The sequence below is a fragment of the Berghia stephanieae genome, chromosome 5 (assembly GCF_034508935.2).
Source record: "Berghia stephanieae isolate SIO BIC M18660-M18661 chromosome 5, UCSD_Bste_1.3, whole genome shotgun sequence".
Taxonomy (NCBI): domain Eukaryota; kingdom Metazoa; phylum Mollusca; class Gastropoda; order Nudibranchia; family Aeolidiidae; genus Berghia; species Berghia stephanieae.
The window spans coordinates 21,726,570-21,744,856 of NC_088364.1; the positions used below are offsets into that span (position 1 = coordinate 21,726,570).

The window sequence follows — 18,287 nt, forward strand, 5'->3', positions numbered from 1 at the left end:
CTAAGGCAGCCGAGACAAAAAGTCTGGACCATGATTGTCCGAACCTTTCACAGACATCAACCGAAAACCATACTGGTGGAGCAACAGTGACCATCTCATCAGACGACCATTTTCTGACTTGGCTTTGTTGAGATACAACAAAGGAGCGTGGTCAGTCTCCACAATGAATTCTCTGCCCATAAGATAGCTGTTCAAACTTCTGACAGCCCACACAAGAGCTAAACACTCTTTTTCAACAACTGAATACCGTTGTTCTCTCGGTAACAGTTTCCTACTGAGGTAAACAACTGGGTATTTACCATCATCATGTTCTTGCATAAGAACAGCACCAACGCCTGTGTCACTGGCATCTGTCGATACGATAAATGGTTTATCGAAATTCGGGAGCCGAAGAACTGGAGCCTGAGTGAGGACATTCTTGATATACTCGAATGCTCGGTCTTGAGGCTCTCCCCATTGAATTCGATTTGGCATCCCTTTCCTTGTGGCATCGGTCAGTGGACTGACTATCGCTGAGAAATTTGGAACATACCTCCGGTAAAATCCGGCTAATCCCAAAAAACTCCTCATCTGTTTCTTGTTTTCCGGTGGTCTAGCACCTTTGATAGCTTCCACTTTATCTATGGTCGGCTGCAATGTTCCACTTCCAATGCGATGCCCGAGGAACTCGACATCACTAAAACCAACTTGACATTTTGATGGTTTAGCTGTTAATTTAGCATCTCGTAGTCTTTGAAGAATTGACTAGATAGCATGAAGATGCTCTCGCCATGTCTCCGTATGAATGATAATGTCATCAATATAGTTCTTTACATGTGGTAGGTCACCAACGACTTTCCTCATCATACGAGAAAATGCTGCAGGGGCGCACTGCAGTCCAAAAGGAAGAACGGTAAAGTGCATCAATCCTAACTCGGTGGCAAATGCAGTCTTCTCTTTAGACTGTTCTGACAAGGGCAATTGCCAATATCCTTTTGTCAAGTCAAATTTTGACACGTAATTACATGCGGTACCTATCTCTTGGAAGAGATCATATAATCTTGGCATTGGTTCAGCATCAAACACTGAAATATTGTTCAGTGCTCTGAAGTCCACGCAATATCTATTGGTGCCGTCTTTCTTTTTCACCACCACAGATGGTGAACAGTAGGGGCTGTTGGAGGGTTCCACAATGCCAGCCTTAATCATCTCTTGCACTTCCGCCTTGAGAGTGCTTCTCATTGCTTGAGGCACAGGATATGGTTTCTTCCGAATTGGACAATTCGAAGATACCTTGATGTCATATGTATATTTATCCGTTCGTCCTGGGACATCTGTCAAGACATCCTTGAATGATGACAATAAATGTCGTAATTCATTTCTTTTCTCCCTGTCTAATTCTTCACATACGACCACGTGGTCTATAAATTCTGTTTGTTGAAGAGATGGCATTTCTAAATTCTTGAGAGTCCGCATGACATCTTCGCCATCGTCATCTTCATCGTCAATAACAGCTGCCACGGCACATTGAAGAATTCCACTTCCGTTTATGTCCGCGGTGCTCCGGTCATAGTACCGTTTCAATAAATTTGCGTGGTACGTTTTCTTTGAAGTACCAGTCTGTATTACATAATTATTATGTCCAACTACACGTTGAACTTCAAATGGACCTTGCCATTTCAATTCAAGTTTGTTGTGCTTTGTCGGGAGCAACAACAACACTTTGTCACCTTCTTTGAAGTTGCGCCTCTTGGCCTTTCTATCAAAATATGCCTTATGCCTTTTTGAGGCCGTCTTTAAATTTTCATGGGCCATATGGATAGTAGTCTCAAGTTTTTCTTTTAGGTCTACAACATATTGGTATGTTGTCTTTACCTCTTCGTCCTCAATAGACTCCGTCCACAACTCTCTGAGAATTGTCATCGGGCCTCGTACTGGGCGACCGAACAACAATTCAAAAGGGGAGAAGCCCAAGGACTCCTGTGGTGCTTCACGGTAGGCAAACAGGGCCGCATAGAGATATCGATCCCAATCTGACGGTCTCTCTGTAGCCAATATCTTAAGCATCCCTTTGAGAGTGCCATTAAACTTCTCCACCAGCCCATTACACTGAGGGTGATATGGACTTGTGGTAAGTTGTTTCACAGACAGTAGTTGTAACGAAATGCTTCCGTGTAGGCGTCAGTTTACGACAGGATGTACGTCGTCGTAGTATTAGTTGTTGTTGTTATTGTAATCCCTCTGGAACAACCCTTCTTTTGTTGATACAGGTCGTATCAGATCATGCACCTATGGCCCGGAAGTTTGAATTAAACTACGTAGTGTGGGTGTTATTGTGAGAAAGGCATCAATCTTGTTTTCTCCGTAAACTTATAAGCAAAGTAGGATCCCTGTATTCTACGGGAGTGACTTTGTTATGGTATGGCTTGATTGATATCTCGTAACTATGGGGCTGACGAATTTATTTATCCTTGATATGAGGATGTCCGGTATCAGGATGGGTTGTTGTTGTCCATGATTATGGAATCTGGGGGAGTTTTAAGGAATTTCAGATGTTTACGGATATGACTAACATCCGGTTGTGTGGGTAGAATTTTGCTTCGTTTGCTTGATTTTTGCCTATAAATGCCAGAGTTTTGAGCAGTTTCTTCAGACCACTCAGCGGAGTCTTTTAGGCTCATTGTCTCAAAAGAGACCAGACAGCGGAGTCTTTTAGGCTCATAGTCTCTAAGCGATAACCACAGCGGAGTCTTTTAGGCTCATTTGTTTAACTCTTGTGTAGAGTTAGATTAAAGTCTTGTGTAGACTTTGTAGTGCTCAAAGTTCGAGCTGAAACACGTTTTGTGTTAACTCTTGTGTAGAGTGTGATTTAAGTCTTGTGTAGACTTTGCGGTGCTCAAAGTTTGAGCTGAATCAAGTTGTGTTATAACTCTTGTGTAGAGTTTGATTAAAGTCTTGTGTAGACTTAATTTGTGATTTCTATAATCTGTTCGGCTCTGGTGAGATTTTGAATAATATGTTGTGATTACAATTATGATTGTGTTTTGATATTAATATCATAATATCACTTTAAATTTTGAGTCTCAATTAATTAATCAGATAATTAAATTAATTGTATAATATATTCTTGTTGTAAAGAAAATAAGCTTTTCTTGCTATAAAGCAATATTATTTCATATCTACAAAGTAAAGCAATATTAATCAACATTAATAAATTGATTTGTTAAAGTAAAATAATATTTACTCATTTAAAGTAAACATATTGAATGAGTTCGAATATAGATAGAGTTATATTCGTATGATTATCATGTGATAACAAAATCATTTTCTTTCTTTAAAGTGAATGAGCCGTCGGAGGCTGGGCTTTAACAAGCCAACTTTAGGCTATACACTCATAGCTTGACACTAATAGAAACTGAACATTTGCCTGTTTTATAAGTTACCTGTGAAGAACCATTTGCTTATTTTAATATCAGAACATTGAGAAACAATTGATCTGTTTATGAATACTGTGAAATCAGAACAATTTCAAGAAGAGACAAATTAACAATATTAGAACAACCTTACAGTTTTTGTTGAATATAAAGGACACTCTTTTGGCTTTCTTCTACACGTCTGGATTGTGTTTAGTTAGTTAATTATTAGTTGCCTGTATGACTGTGATGGTTGCAACCTATCTGTGAGATTGTCTGATGTGGTAGCGGTTTGGTAAAGTATTGATAATTAATTGATTTAATTATATATTTTCATATCGCTTTCATATCATATTCATCATCACACCATCTCCATCAATTTGTCATCCATCCATTTGATTTCATACTTATTACATCTATCATTTCATCTTCATATCTCATAATATCTTTGTTATATTGTAATAAAATATATCTTCATTTAGCTTCAAAACCTTTATCAACGTATTGTGTTTGGTTATTGATCGGTGTCGTAGCTTGAATATAGCACACATAAACAAGGTTGCAAACTGCGCTACATAAGCATACGGTTTACGTGCGCACTTTGTGACAGTAGTCTACAGACTTCTTTCATCAAATCTGAGGTGAACTGTGTACCTCTGTCACTTAATATCTCTTTTGGTATCCCCGTCCTACTGAAAATGTCGACGAGGCCTTCCGCAACTGTCGCGGTTTCTATGTTTTTCAAGGCTACAGCTTCCGGGTACCGTGTGCAGTAATCTACCACAGTAAGCATGTAGCGATTCCCTCTATTTGATGCAGGAATAATTGGTCCTACCAAATCTACCGCTACTCGACTGAATGGTTCGTCTATCAGCGGAACTTCAGTCAGAGGCACTTTTGGGGTCATTCCTTTTGCCGTTGACCTTTGACATTGGTCACACGATCTACAGAAGCGGGTGACGTCATCCCAAATGTTGGGCCAGTAGAAATTGCTGAGAATGCGCTCAGTCGTTTTCTTGGCAGCGAGATGTCCAGAGAGTATGGACTCATGAGCTAAACGCATCACTGTCTCTCGCAAATCTTTTGGGACCATGACTTGTCTAATCACGTCACCGTGCTCAATCTTTGGTGATTGAAAATATCGTACTAGAACCCCTCTATCATATTCAAACCAACTTTTATTATTGGCACCAGTCTTTTTCACTTCTTTCGTAACTGCTGCCTCTCTCGCACATTTCAATGTCTCGTCTTTGGTCTGTTTTTCTTTCAAAACAGCCTTACTAACACCTGTTTCCACTGAGGGGGCAGTGATCAATGGTTTCATTCTCTTCTCTTTTTGTGCCCTCGTCTGTGCTGCTTGAGCTGAGTGCTCACAATCCTTTCTCATGAGATTCTCGTGGACTGAATCAGAGTGATCGTCATATTTTATTGGCGTTCCTGGGCATTTGACTCCTGGTATATTTCCCAAAATGACTTCATACAAAGGTGAGGCCATTTCTACAGCCGTCACTCTTCCCTTGTAATATGGACAATTAAGCCACGCTTCAGTTAGTGGGGCACTCACAGTCTTCCCATCAGCTAGACTGACCTTCACTCTCTTTTCTTGTTCTTTCTTTTCTCTACTCACAAGGCCTTTTCTAATCACAACACAACTACTGCCGCTGTCTCTCAACACTTTAACTCTTTGTCCATTTATCCAACCAATAGCGACCGGCATACCTGTCGTCTCTATCGCGTGTCCCGAACATGCTGCGGACACCGTAATTAATTGTCAAAATTCTTTATTTTCCCTCGGCGCTTGACGTTGAGAGTTAGTGTTGTTCATGATACCATTGTTAGCAACATGATGTTGTGCATTGTTACAACACGGCAGCGGTTCTGGAGTATTCATAGCCGCTACTCCAAAAGTCTTCTTATTAGTATTCTCCATCCTTTTTCTTTCCCAGCACTGCTCAGTGGAGTGGTACCTACGACCACAGTATCCACATTTCGTGTCTCTTTGTATTGCAGAGATTTGTGGTCTGTTCTTACAATCCCTCTTCAAATGTCCAACTTTAAAACAGTTGTGGCATCTAATTACTGAAGTAGTTGGTTTCATGACAGGTTTGTGACCATCTTGCTGTTTGCTTGGAACCTTGTCATTCTGATATGACACAGTTCTTGAGAAAGCGCCGGCAGTCCCGTGCGCTTCGACATATTTCTCTACAGTGTCGACTACTTCCATAGATGTATTTGGTTTTCTTTCCTTCAGGAAAACCACCAGCTCCTTGTTACAAACATTTACGAGCTGTTCTTTAACAATCAAGTCCAAGATGTCCTCAGGCTTTGTTCTATCCTTGCCGGACATAGTTATCCACTTTTCCAGATATGTGGATATACGGGTTCGAAACTGACCCATCCTTTCTCCTATTTCTGGTCTACTTTTACGGAAACGCTCTAAGAAGCCGTCTTCCGTTAAATTGTAGCGTTTCAATAACGCGCACTTTACATTATCATACTGGGTAGCGTCTACCTCGTCCAAGCGAGTGTACACGTCCAACGCATTGCCTCTAAGCAACGCCGACAAATGAATCGCCCAATCCTCTTCTCTCCATCGATTTACGGTTGCATATCTTTCAAACCTGAGTAGATAGCTATCTATCTGATCTTTCGATTCATCAAAATATGGCAGGCGAGGACTTTTAGCTCCACAACTGCCAGTCGAGGGTTCACTGTCAGTGGAGGAAGGGGTTCGAACCGGGACCACTGAATTTTCAATTTTTAGGCGCTCTAGTTCCAGCTGCCTTTCAACAAGAAGAGCTTGTTGTTTCGTTTGTTCTGCGACTGCATCACGCTCTTTCTCTTTCTCAAACCTCTCTCTCTCCTTTTCCTCTCTGTCCCGTTCCAACTTTTCTTCCACCCACACTCTCAGTTCGTCGCCATGTAAACCCAACTTTTCCCCACATTTTAACAACCGTTCCACATCCATAATGACAAAATATTTATCGCAACGTACTTAAAAAAATCGATAGATTGAATAATATAAAAAGAGAAGGATCAGCTAAATGCAGATAAAAATCTACCCAGTATACCTATTGTCAAACAAACAATAGCAATATCAGTAATAACAGCTGACGCTTCGTCAGTTCAAAAAGTTAAAACATCAAGCGATGACCACTACATTATACCAAAACAACATTATCTAGACTTTAATCAAATTAAAGTATTAAGGCCCTTCACACTGGCCTTTCATAGTTCGTGGTTCACTCGCTTTATGAACAAAACAATAAGTAGCGATACGCCGCGCGTACCCTACAACATCAGTGTAACCTTGTTACGCCTAAACAATTACGTGATATCATTTCACTCACCCAAACTATAGCTTTACATTACAGACAGTACATAGTCGTTAAATGATGAGAAGTAGCGCCTGAAATTAGATCTGACAGCCCAACCCCCTGATATGCATCAGTACAGGAAGCGACTCTAAATCCCACAACAATAAGAGGCATTGACTTCTCAGAAACGAAGGTGTCTGTTGATGTATAACTTCAGACCACCAAACCACACAATAAGAAACCCTGCTCGCAGCGCCAATTCATGTCACAAGGTGCGTTCGCAACTCGCAATGGATGCGAAGGCCGCTTATGACCTTAAAGTGTGGAGAGGTAGACGTGGACGTTACAATCACCAACAGAACACCGTATCTGACAAGAGAGCCATTATTATTTATTTAAAGTAAAAGAAAGGGGAACAGCTCATAGTTATTGAGCAAAACAGAATAACATTGCATATATTGACAGGAAAAATCAAAAGTACATACAAGTAAAAAGTAGTAATGCAATATAAAATTCATGTAAGTTTTAACCAAAATAAACTATACTTCACCCAGGTTCCAACCGTTTCATTAATTCCCACAATAATGAAATCATTAATTACAGATAGGGTCAAAATAAACTGTTCATATTCCGAAAGGAGAATAAAATTAATTACAAAATTGTTCACACAGGGTGCGGTGTTCCAGCCTGTTCAAATCCAAAATTGTTCCAAAATAAAACACATAGATCGAGTGTTACTTCCTCATCTTTACAAACATTACATTGTATTTTGTTCATATTTCTCAAAATCATATTGTTCAAAAGGGTTCAAAACACATTTACCGGGCGCTATGTCCTAGCCCCGTCAAAATTACAAAGTTCAAAGATGCAAACGCATTTACCGAGCGCTATGTCCTAGCCCCGTCAGCTCTTCACGAGCACAAATTACAAAAACACAATATCGCTTAGAGCCCATAACCGGGTACGATATACAAAATACTGGCCATATTAGGCCCACTTCGGCTACAATACAGCCTAAAACACAATGCTGGCCAACACACAGGCCCAACACATATCGCCTGAGAGCCCATATTCGGGTGCGACATAAAATACTGGCCACTTTGGGCCCTTTTCACTGTGGCTTCAACATAGCCAAACAGAATTCCAGCCAACACACAGGCTGTACAGGTCTTCCTTCTTCGACCTCAAATCGCAGACTGCCAGTTGAACATCGGCCCAAGCCGAAACATAGGACAGGGTATCTAACGGTATCTCGGTTGTTGCATAAGATTGATGAGGGTGTTTTAACACTGATGGAACATGATAACCCTCCGTTCTTTCATTGCCTTCATAGTCTACACTACCCACGGCGAAAACAAGGGAGTCCCTATTCCAACACCCATCCTACACTCATAAATCATTTAATTATATGGGTTTGATTCTACCCGAGACCTTGGTGGGTAGGACAACTATCTCCCTTTGTTACCTAGAAGGCATTTCTTTACAGTGAGCCATCATAATCTGCCCCATGTGAAGTCAAAATTGTAAATGCAGCCTAAGCAATGATTCTAGTACCTAGTCGTAAAGAATTAAGAGAAATCAGGATTACGAAACAAGAGATTACTCCAGTGTATATGCCTTAAAACAGCAGTTGTCGGTCAACTGTAAATAGTCGGATGCTAGTCTATTATAGATAAAGTACCGCCATAATTCTGTCAGATTGGATTCAGCGGTTTAAAGAGGAGAGATCGGGAGGAGGTTGAAAAAGAATTTAAAAAATAAAAGAGAGAAAAAGAAAGAAAAGGGAACAAAGGAAAAATGAATACGCCCATCCGCGCGCCATCATTAGCTTTCGCCGTTAAGGCATTTCATGAAGATATGTAGATAATCCACCAAGCAACCATCTTATGTCAGTAGGAACGACCCTTGTTGTACAAAGTGAGCAATTTGGGAGTTTAATAATCTAATTAACAAAAGAAAACTCACATATATCGAAACAATACAATAGATGTGTGTGTGTGTGTGTGTGTGTGAGAGAGAGAGAGAGAGAGAGAGAGAGCGAGAGATAGATAGATAGATAGAGAGAGATAGATAGATAGATAGAGAGAGATAGATAGATAGAGAGAGATAGAGAGAGAGATAGATAGATAGATAGAGAGAGATAGAGAGATAGAGAGAGAGAGAGAGATAGAGAGAGAGATAGATAGATAGAGAGAGAGTGAGAGAGATAGATAGATAGAGAGAGATCGAGAGAGAGAGATAGAGAGAGAGAGAGTGAGAGAGATAGATAGAGAGATAGATAGAGAGATAGAGAGAGATAGAGAGAGAGAGATAGATAGATAGATAGATAGATAGATAGATAGATAGATAGATAGATAGATAAATAGATAGATAGAGAGAGATAGAGAGATAGAGAGATAGGGATATATATATATATATATATATATATATATATATATATGTATATATATATATGTATATATATATATATATATATATATATATATATATATATATATATATATATAGAGAGAGAGAGAGAGAGAGAGAGAGGGAGATAGATATATACGGAGATATGAAGAATAAGATACAGTGAAATCTGCATAAAGTCAATAATCTTTATGTCCATTTTTGCTCGAAGTCAACACATCTTGTTGGGTTTTAATTTTTTGTTCCTTATCTGACGATGGATAAAGTAAATCTTGCTAAAAATCAACCAATCTTTATGATTCTTTGGTGTTGACTTTGTCGGTATTCGACTGTATAGACACTGAGCAGTTGGCTAAATATAATATGATGGTGAAGAAAAAAAAGAGGGAAGTGGCAAGAGGGGCGATTCATCGGTGGATATGACCTTGGACTAACGGGATCTTGTAAATTCTAAGTTTTTTAAATCTGTATTTAAGTGTAAGTCCAATGCGTTAACTATTGGGCTACTAAGTCAGCTTTGGGACGAATACAAGCGGCAGGAATGTAATCTTGCTTTTATGTGTCGCAATATTCATTTAATTTACGAGGGGTCAGACGCCAACAGCAATATTTAATATGTAGGATGGAACTTAGCGCCTTTGGGCAGCTAATATAATAATATTCCTACAGAGACAAGTATATTACATGCCATTTTACACATGAGTGCAGTGAGATACTATAAGTTAAAACTATTTTCCCAAGTATAGAAAGCACCACTAAGCGATTTCCGCCCTTATACACAAAAACACTCCCGCGATAGAATCAAGGATCGATATTAATCCTTTTGATTGTTAGTTTCGTGCTCTATCATCGGTAACCCTCTCTCCTCAACCCCCACAACATGAGGCAAAAGAAAAGTAATTAAATAGAACAAAAACAATAATATAATACGACGGAAATGAATGTCGCGAGATTACAGACGGGAGTTTAAACCTCAATTCACATTTAATAGCTTCTTTTAATTGCCCATACCTTTTTTTTTGTGGTCGGCTGATAAGATAACTTTCATCATGTATCCACCATCCACCTGATGGTATGAATATTGATGGTGCAATTAACTCGATAATGGTTAAACGGAATTACTTTTAGGTCATTCGAATCTTTCAAATTTTTATTTTATCTGTCGCTTTGACTGGAACAACAGATCTAACCATTTTCGACTGGAATCCTTTAATGAAGTCAAGTATTATGATATTGCAGCTCTCAGAGACCATAAAAAATAATAAACGTATAGTATAAAGGTTGCTGATTGACTAGAAACAGACTACGGGAAGAGAATAATACTAGACTATTTGTTCCAATAAAGATATGGAAAGAAAACTTGCGTAACACAGCGAAGGTACTTTGAAAAAACAACACATTATAAAAATATTGGCCAGAAAACTCGACTTTCAAATATTGATCCAGTAAATTGACGCTCACCTTGGCAAAATCGTCTAATACCTGCGACTTCGCGAAGTCCCATGTTTGAGTTTATTATGATGAGGGTATTTTTAATCGATCAATATTTGAAGGACGAGTTTTCTGCAAAAAATATTTAAAATATGTTTTTTTTTTCAAAGTATGATAGAACAGGCTTTAGATGTCCCCTTCATTAGTCAGTAGGAAATAGACGTTATAAAAAGTGGGTATAATCAAGCAGTGAATGAAATGCAATCATTCTCAATTCACAAAACGGCGATGATGATGACTGGATTGCTATAAAATAATAATGGTAATATAAATAATAAAGTTTATAGTAATGTGATGATAATGATAACCATGATGGTGATGATGGTGATGATGATGATGATGATGATGATGATGATGATGATGATGATGATGATGATGATAATAATAATAATAATATCATAATGATGCTCGTAATAATAACATTATCATCATCATCATAATCATCATTATAACTATTAATATAACTAATTACAAACATCGGTGAAAGTGTATAATAATCGAACGCTGTCGATTACCCATCTCAATTTCATTTTTTATTCAATCGCTACAAGTGACGCATTCTGCACAAAAGTTCATGGCCATACATTGATACTTCATACCTTTTACGTCCACTGGCGTAAGACACCAATGCAAGATGTCAACATTTTTCTATAGGCACAGGTCGGTAGATACAGAGACTTTCAGGACTCGTTCCATTTTCCGACCGTCTCCTCCACTGTCAGTTGTCATGTCTACTTCTGCCCGCCTCTCTTCCAAAAAGCCTTCTGGGCCCATTTTCATGAGCACGGGCTAGGTTTAGTAAGTTACTAAAAATCGGATTTCATGAACGCTTTCTAGTCTCATACTATCTGGTCTCTTGCCTATAAATGGGCGTTGTAAGGATGGTGACCAATCCGGCATATTTTGTGCTGGTAACATCCGCTCTCTCGTAGACGATGACAGGGAAGATTCCAGCCTTCATACTTTCTACGCAAAAGATTTTCAAAGAGGAAATTAGCAACACATCCGGTATTGATAACATTTCGTTTCTTTTTGTATTGTAACTTACTTTTGCCATGATTAATCAAATCACTTGATATTGACTGTAGACTGATAGACTACAATGATGCCCATGGTCGACTGTCAATCATATATTTAGGCCAATGACAGTTTCATTGAAACTCAAACAAATTGAACCAAGAATTAAAAAAAACCCAACCATAGAAACAAACAAAAGAGAAAGTGTGTTCTGATGAATCACATTATTAGAGTCAGTTACAATGCCAGCAGAATAGCTTTTGTCTCCACTACACTTTCTAATCGTTTTAGTTTTGGTTGTTCTTCGAAGCGAACCCTTCCACTTTGAGTCTCCGTTCACTCGCAACTCGCGATCCGATTCGGGTTTTATTTTAGTCTTTACTCACAAAAATGTGTACTTTCGACGATCTGCACTTATCTTACTGTTTTAAAAGCCACTGCCAATAGCAACAGGACACTGTTTGCCTCTGTCATTCGTAACCGACGTATTTTCCTTCCGAACCGAATCGCTCTTAATCTAAAAATAGCTGCTATGATATATTATCGTTGGCGTATCCTAGTAAATAATCTCAGACTAAGATTGAAGTCCTGCTTCAGTAAGTGACTAAAACTTGGCCAAACTTAGTCCGAAGGCACCGTGATTTTAGTCTGGAACTTGCTTAGTCAGTCCTTGACTAAAGTCAGAGATAGTCAGAGACTAAGCGCTCGTCCGCGTTCATGAAAACGGGCCCTTATGTTCGGCGAAGAGTTACCTATGATGATGATGCCTTGTCCTTCATTCGTAGAACATACCCTATTCTCGTGATCAGGTTTTCAAGGTTATTAGAGTGTATTGTCGGAGGAGGTCCTCGTTGGAGATCAAACGTGATCAGCAAACCTTATGGCTACATAGTCCATTTATGCAGAATCCGGGATAGCCTCCTGTTCCATGTGCCTCATGAATGTGACGGACCAAATCGTTACGACAAAAATCTGTTCCAATCCAGCGACCATCAATGTTTGTTATGACTGAGAGGTGCCCCAAGGTAAAAATGAATTAAACGTTATACATTTTTCCCCTGTTATACTTTTATTTTGGCAATGTCTCGTAACATTCCAAACTGAATGTATGTAATATGTAATAAGAAGATTTATATGTTTAGTTTTAAGACGTGGGAGTATGGTCGTATACAAAGTCAAGCCGGTGATTACAAAATCAGGTCTTGGGCTCTGTGACCAAGACAATAATAAGACAATTTGTATCAGTAATTTTGTATGAATAAAATTCTGGCCTTTGTCTGTAATGGACCTTGTATGAACATCCATAAAAATAATAACCTTAAAGGGAATTAGTAATCTTTGAATTGGAAATTTGGTTCTATATTATGACCTACTGGGGGAACAAAACAAGCACTGCAAAGCGATTGATTGTGGTAATATTTAATCAATTTTTTATTTGAACACATGTACATTCCACTAGTCACATGCAACAGTAAGTATATTTATATATACTTCATCGCTTACTAAAATTGAACCATTTTAAAATGAAATCCTACACGGATTGATCGATTATGTCGTATATATTGACCTATAGCACCAGATGTTTATAAATCAATAGCCACTACTGCTCTGCTCTGACAGTACACATTTTATTTATTTTGGCCCGAAAACTATAAATTTCAAATATCGATCGTTAGAAATAAGATTTATAGGGCTAAAAGGTCTCTAACTATGCCTTTAAACGTCACAAGTTTGAGATTTTTTTAAAAGTTGGGGATTATTTTTATTTATCGATACTTCAGTAAAAGAAGTTTTCGTTATTTTTTTGTTGCTAAATTGAAACAAAAACCGTCTTTTGGCATAGTACGAATAAATGCATCGCCAAGCTCTCTGTATTACAGTATTATAAGACAAGGCTTTGATTCATGTTGTGTATTTCACTCATAAGCTTTCCGGGTATGGATAAACACAATAACTCTGTGATATGTGTAAAATATTTCTATTTTCAGAGGATTCATATAAAAAAGAGAATTAGATTACATTTCAAAGGAGTAGCCTGTAGGTGTTGTAGCTGTTGTTGTAGTTTTCGTTCGCGAAGTAACAGGCTTGAGAGTTTTTTTTGTTGTTTTTTGTCAAGATGGTGGTAATTTAAATTGATCAATATTTGAAGAATGAGTTTTCTGGCCAAATGTTCAAACATGGGTTATCCAGATTACGACATATTTTTGTTGTTACTGATATTACAGATTTTGTTGCTGTTGTTATTATTGCTGTTATTCGTCGTTGTCCTCCTCCTCCAAATCTTTTTTTTTTTACATCAATTTTCTTCTGCTTCTTCTTTTTCTTCTTAATCTTCTTCCTCTTATCCTCCTCCTCTTCCTACTCCTCCTCCTCTTCTTCTTCCTTTTCTCCTCCTTTTTCTCCTTCTCCTCCCTCTTTTCCTCATCCTGCTCCTCCTCTTAATCCTCCCAATCCTCATCCTTGTCCTTTTCTTCTTCTTCTTCCTCCTCAAACTAAAAAAAATGCAATTTATTTTTCAGCTACACCACCACCACCACCACCCTTATACTACTACTACTACTACTACTACTACTACTACTACTACTACTACTACTACTACTATACTACTACTACTACACTACTACTACTACTAATAATATAATAATAATAATATAATAATAATATATATATAATAATAATAATATATGATATGACAATAATTCATATATTAATAAATAATAATATATAATAATAATAATAATAATAATAATATAATATATACTATATACAATAATAATATATAATATAATATAATAATAATAATAATAATAATAATAATAATAATAATAATAATAATAATAATAATAATAATAATAATAATAATAATGATAATGATAATGAATGAATATGATGATAAATTATATGATGATATGATGAATGATATATGATGATATGATGATAATAATAATAATACAATAATGATAATAACAAGGATGATGATGATATAATAATAATAAATAATAATGATAATAATAATAATAATAATAATAATAATAATAATGATGATAATGATAATGATAAAAAAGTATTATTATCATCACAATAATTATAATAATTATAATAACATTAGAAATAGGCATTAGGATAACAATAAATAATATAATGAAAATATAGTAATGATGGGTTACATTTACAATTATCATTTCTAAGTCCATGACTACTTCATTTTACTATAATTACATCACATTTTATCCTAATTTTTTTTCGAAAGCACCACCGTCATTGTCATATGTCCCTTTTCAAATAATCTTTTATGATCATAGTATTTCTCTCCTTAGGCAGCAGGAGTGTCAATGAACTTGAAATAAATACAACCCCTGTTGATGTTTCTAAATGGAGATGGACGAGTTTGATGCATCCGAGTAAGTAGATGTTGGTTGTATCATCTTTACCCTCATCTTGGCAAAACTCTCAAAACCTGGGACTTTGTTAAAGTGCCTCGCGAGGTTTTGAGAATTTTGCCAAGTCGTCGGTCATTTAAATCGATCGATATTTGAATGATCAGTTTGACCAGAGTACAGCAGTTAAAATAAAGATTACGTTAGTCTCCCACTGACGTGCATCAGGATGGTTGGAAAATGTTCCTGACATTTATGACTACCAGGTACTCCCGTGATTGAGGATTGTCGTGACGTCAGTGGCTCACGTCTATGTTTTGTCTTCTTGCAATAAAGGCAAGCAATGTTGAGAATGATCAATGACCAGATGGATGACAAAACCCTGTCCCTGCAATAATTTCATCACTAGAATAAAATGTGATTGAGAAACTGGCTGTAGGCAGTTAAACAATTGGTACGAGTGTAATAACGACCCAATTTTGTTTGGCATGAAATGGACATTTGAAGCGCAATGAATATGTTGATTCACGGAATTGTACTATATAAAAGGTCAAATTTATTATTAATTTGATCTGATGGGTCTGTCAGATCAAGGCAACACATATTTTTGTCCTGTAGGTTACAAAGGATTACAGAAACCAGAATTAAGTCTGTTCCTTGAACCTTGTGCCGTTGAGACCATTTTTTAAAACACTGAAGTATGAATAACTATAAATTGAAATTCTACAGGTTCACGAAACTCAATGCGCTTTAAATATTACATCCATTTCATATGGAGCAAAAATATTCTTACAATTTGCCTGCTAGGCGTCCCTGTTTCTGCAAGCTCTCTTGCAATATCTCTAACATCTACTAACAACCAGTGACTCATAAATAATAAAATCGGATTAGTATTGCGTGTAAAGTGGCTCACCCAAGGGCACAACGTCAGGGCAAGAGTAAAACGAACACAATTACCCATCCAGTCCTAACCCCACTCAACATCGCTTAAGTTTTTATAAGAAGAGACACATAACCGTTAAGCCAACTAGGACGCTTGGTCAATGCTATTTGATACCTGTCATAACCTTAACCTAAACTTCATTGCTCTAATTTTACTGTTTCAAGCCTTAAATATTGCTGCATACAAAAATCAAATTATCAGTAATTTCAGTTTATGTATAATTGCAATCTTTAATGATCTAAAAAGTTTGGAGGAAAAGGTGCAAGACAAAGCAAGACAGAAAAATACAACACCTCCCCCCCCCTTACCCAATGAAATTAAATAATAAGCAAAACAAAACAAGCAAACGGACAAAAACAAAAGAACAACAAACAAACAAACAAAAACACCCAATAAATAAACCCCAATCGGGGATCGAATCAGACCTCTTGATTACCGGTCTGAAGTTCGATTCCCTGTCGAGGAAGGCTGATGTTTATGGATAGTTTTATATTCTTGTATTTTTCTTTCTTTTTTTCTGGTAGTTTCTTACACACTTTTTCAGATCTTTATCTTACACCACTGCCTGATCCTTAACTAATTAATCTATTCATCTATTTATATAATCATTTTGTTTGTTTGCTTTGGTCAGTTATAAATTTTGCCTGTTCTGATTTGTGAAATGGAAATTCTCTGGCAATGTATGAGTTATTGGCAATTGACTAAAAATAAATCTTTGAACTTGAACATGACTCAAATTTATAAATTTGATATTCCAAACTTTGCTGATTTCAAAATTTGTCATTGAAGTGGAATGAGCCATGTTGCCGACCAATCACCAATCGATATTGCCTTTTACCACGCATTTGTTATTTCGTGCTGAGACTTAATTCTTATTCCTCGATAAAAGTTAAACAATAAAAACCCTTACTTTTCTATGAATATCTCAAGGTCAACTAACTAGTAAAGCCTCGGCTATTTCCCTTAATTTTCCCTTAATCACTTTGGTTACTACTCAATGCTTAGCCTTTGCTAAGAGTTCCATTCGATCCTTTCCTTTTAAACCACTTTGTTTTGAGATACCAGAGTATACCATTGAATATTTACGAACGACAAAACAAACCTTTTTTCAAGGACTTTTCATCTGATTTCCTGATCAAGGACATGAACTCGTGGCCTTCCTTTAGATCAAAGAGGAATAAACACGTCAATGACCACGCAATAAACGTCACTCCATTCAAATGATAACCAAAAATCATCATCATCATCATCATCATCATCATCATCATCATCATCATCATCATCATCATCATCATCATCATCACCACCACCACCATCATCATAATCATCATCATCATCATCATCATAATCATCATCATCATCATCATCATCATCATCATCATCATCATCATCTTCATTTTCATCACCACCATCCCATGCCATCTGTATCCATTGTTTCCCCAGTGTCAAGGTTGAGGGTTTCAGCGTGTTTGGATTATTGCTGGCGTTTTCATTGATGGCCACCTTCCTCTTCGCCGTATACTGGCTGTGGGGCTGTTCATGCAGGTAAACAAAACTATAAATAGATATACATTTTGATAAACTGTTGATCAAAGTGCTGGTCGAAGAAGAAAGCACAAGAGAGAACGACTTCAAAAATCAGACTTTCTCGTTCTCTGATGGAATCACAGACCCCTTTTCAGAAATATAATAAACATTTTACAGAACTGTTTATAAGTTTGGAAGAAGTGGTGACTTGTGTCCGAAGACTTATAAAATATTACTAATATCAAAAATATCAATATGTTTTGATGGTCACGGTATGAAGTTCGATCCCAAGTCAAGAGAATCTGATATTATACTGGCGATGTTGGTTTTTCTTTTTCTTAGGCATCAAAGCTTTTTAAAATATTTTACCATGAGAGTGGAAATAGAGATGTGATTCTGTAGCAACTCCAGTGGCATCGCTGTCACTGCTCTCTTTTGTAAATACGACGAAGTCTGCAGCAAGGATCATTTGAAAAATGCGAGAAACTAAGATAAAAGAAGTTGAACCTCCGCTTTAAAGAATTAACTTTAAGCAGTTAGCATTTCAACTACAAATTAGCGACAATTGAAACATTTTGTATAACCGTTTTTGCAAACCAAAGTTTAAGTAACAAAAGGCACACTCCTCAATGAAAGCACTTATGTTCACTCAAATTGTTTAGAAATGTTGTGTTATGTTGTAGTATGTTGTGGTATCTTATGCTTAAAATTCAACGCGAGATTGGGGGTCCCGATAACTCTGTTGGTAGAACTTCACACGAAAAGGAACCGAGATCGATCCTAAGTGATGCTACTAAATAAAAGCAATGTACAA

The 18,287-nt window shown here is 37.1% G+C and overlaps 2 protein-coding genes across 5 annotated transcripts in view; one reads left to right on the forward strand and one right to left on the reverse strand.

Moving 5' to 3' along the window:
• LOC144973888 (uncharacterized) lies at positions 1-5,109 on the reverse strand. Its single transcript, XM_078916774.1, has 3 exons — positions 3,985-5,109; positions 814-2,088; positions 1-744 (listed from the first exon to the last, which is right to left on the reverse strand). Exons 1-3 carry the CDS (start codon positions 5,107-5,109, stop codon positions 1-3), a joined length of 3,144 nt encoding a protein of 1,047 aa, XP_078772900.1.
• Positions 5,110-13,499: 8,390 nt separating this feature from the next.
• The window catches only part of LOC144974103 (uncharacterized), a 41,697-nt gene continuing 36,909 nt past the window's right edge, over positions 13,500-18,287 (forward strand). The window contains exons 1-3 of one of the 4 annotated variants that reach the window (XM_078916999.1): positions 13,500-13,561; positions 14,944-15,027; positions 17,390-17,491. In XM_078916999.1, coding sequence (XP_078773125.1) covers positions 14,999-15,027; positions 17,390-17,491 — 131 coding nt within the window. In that variant the 5' untranslated portion in view covers positions 13,500-13,561; positions 14,944-14,998. The other 3 variants (XM_078917000.1, XM_078917002.1, XM_078917001.1) reach the window with 3 other exon arrangements.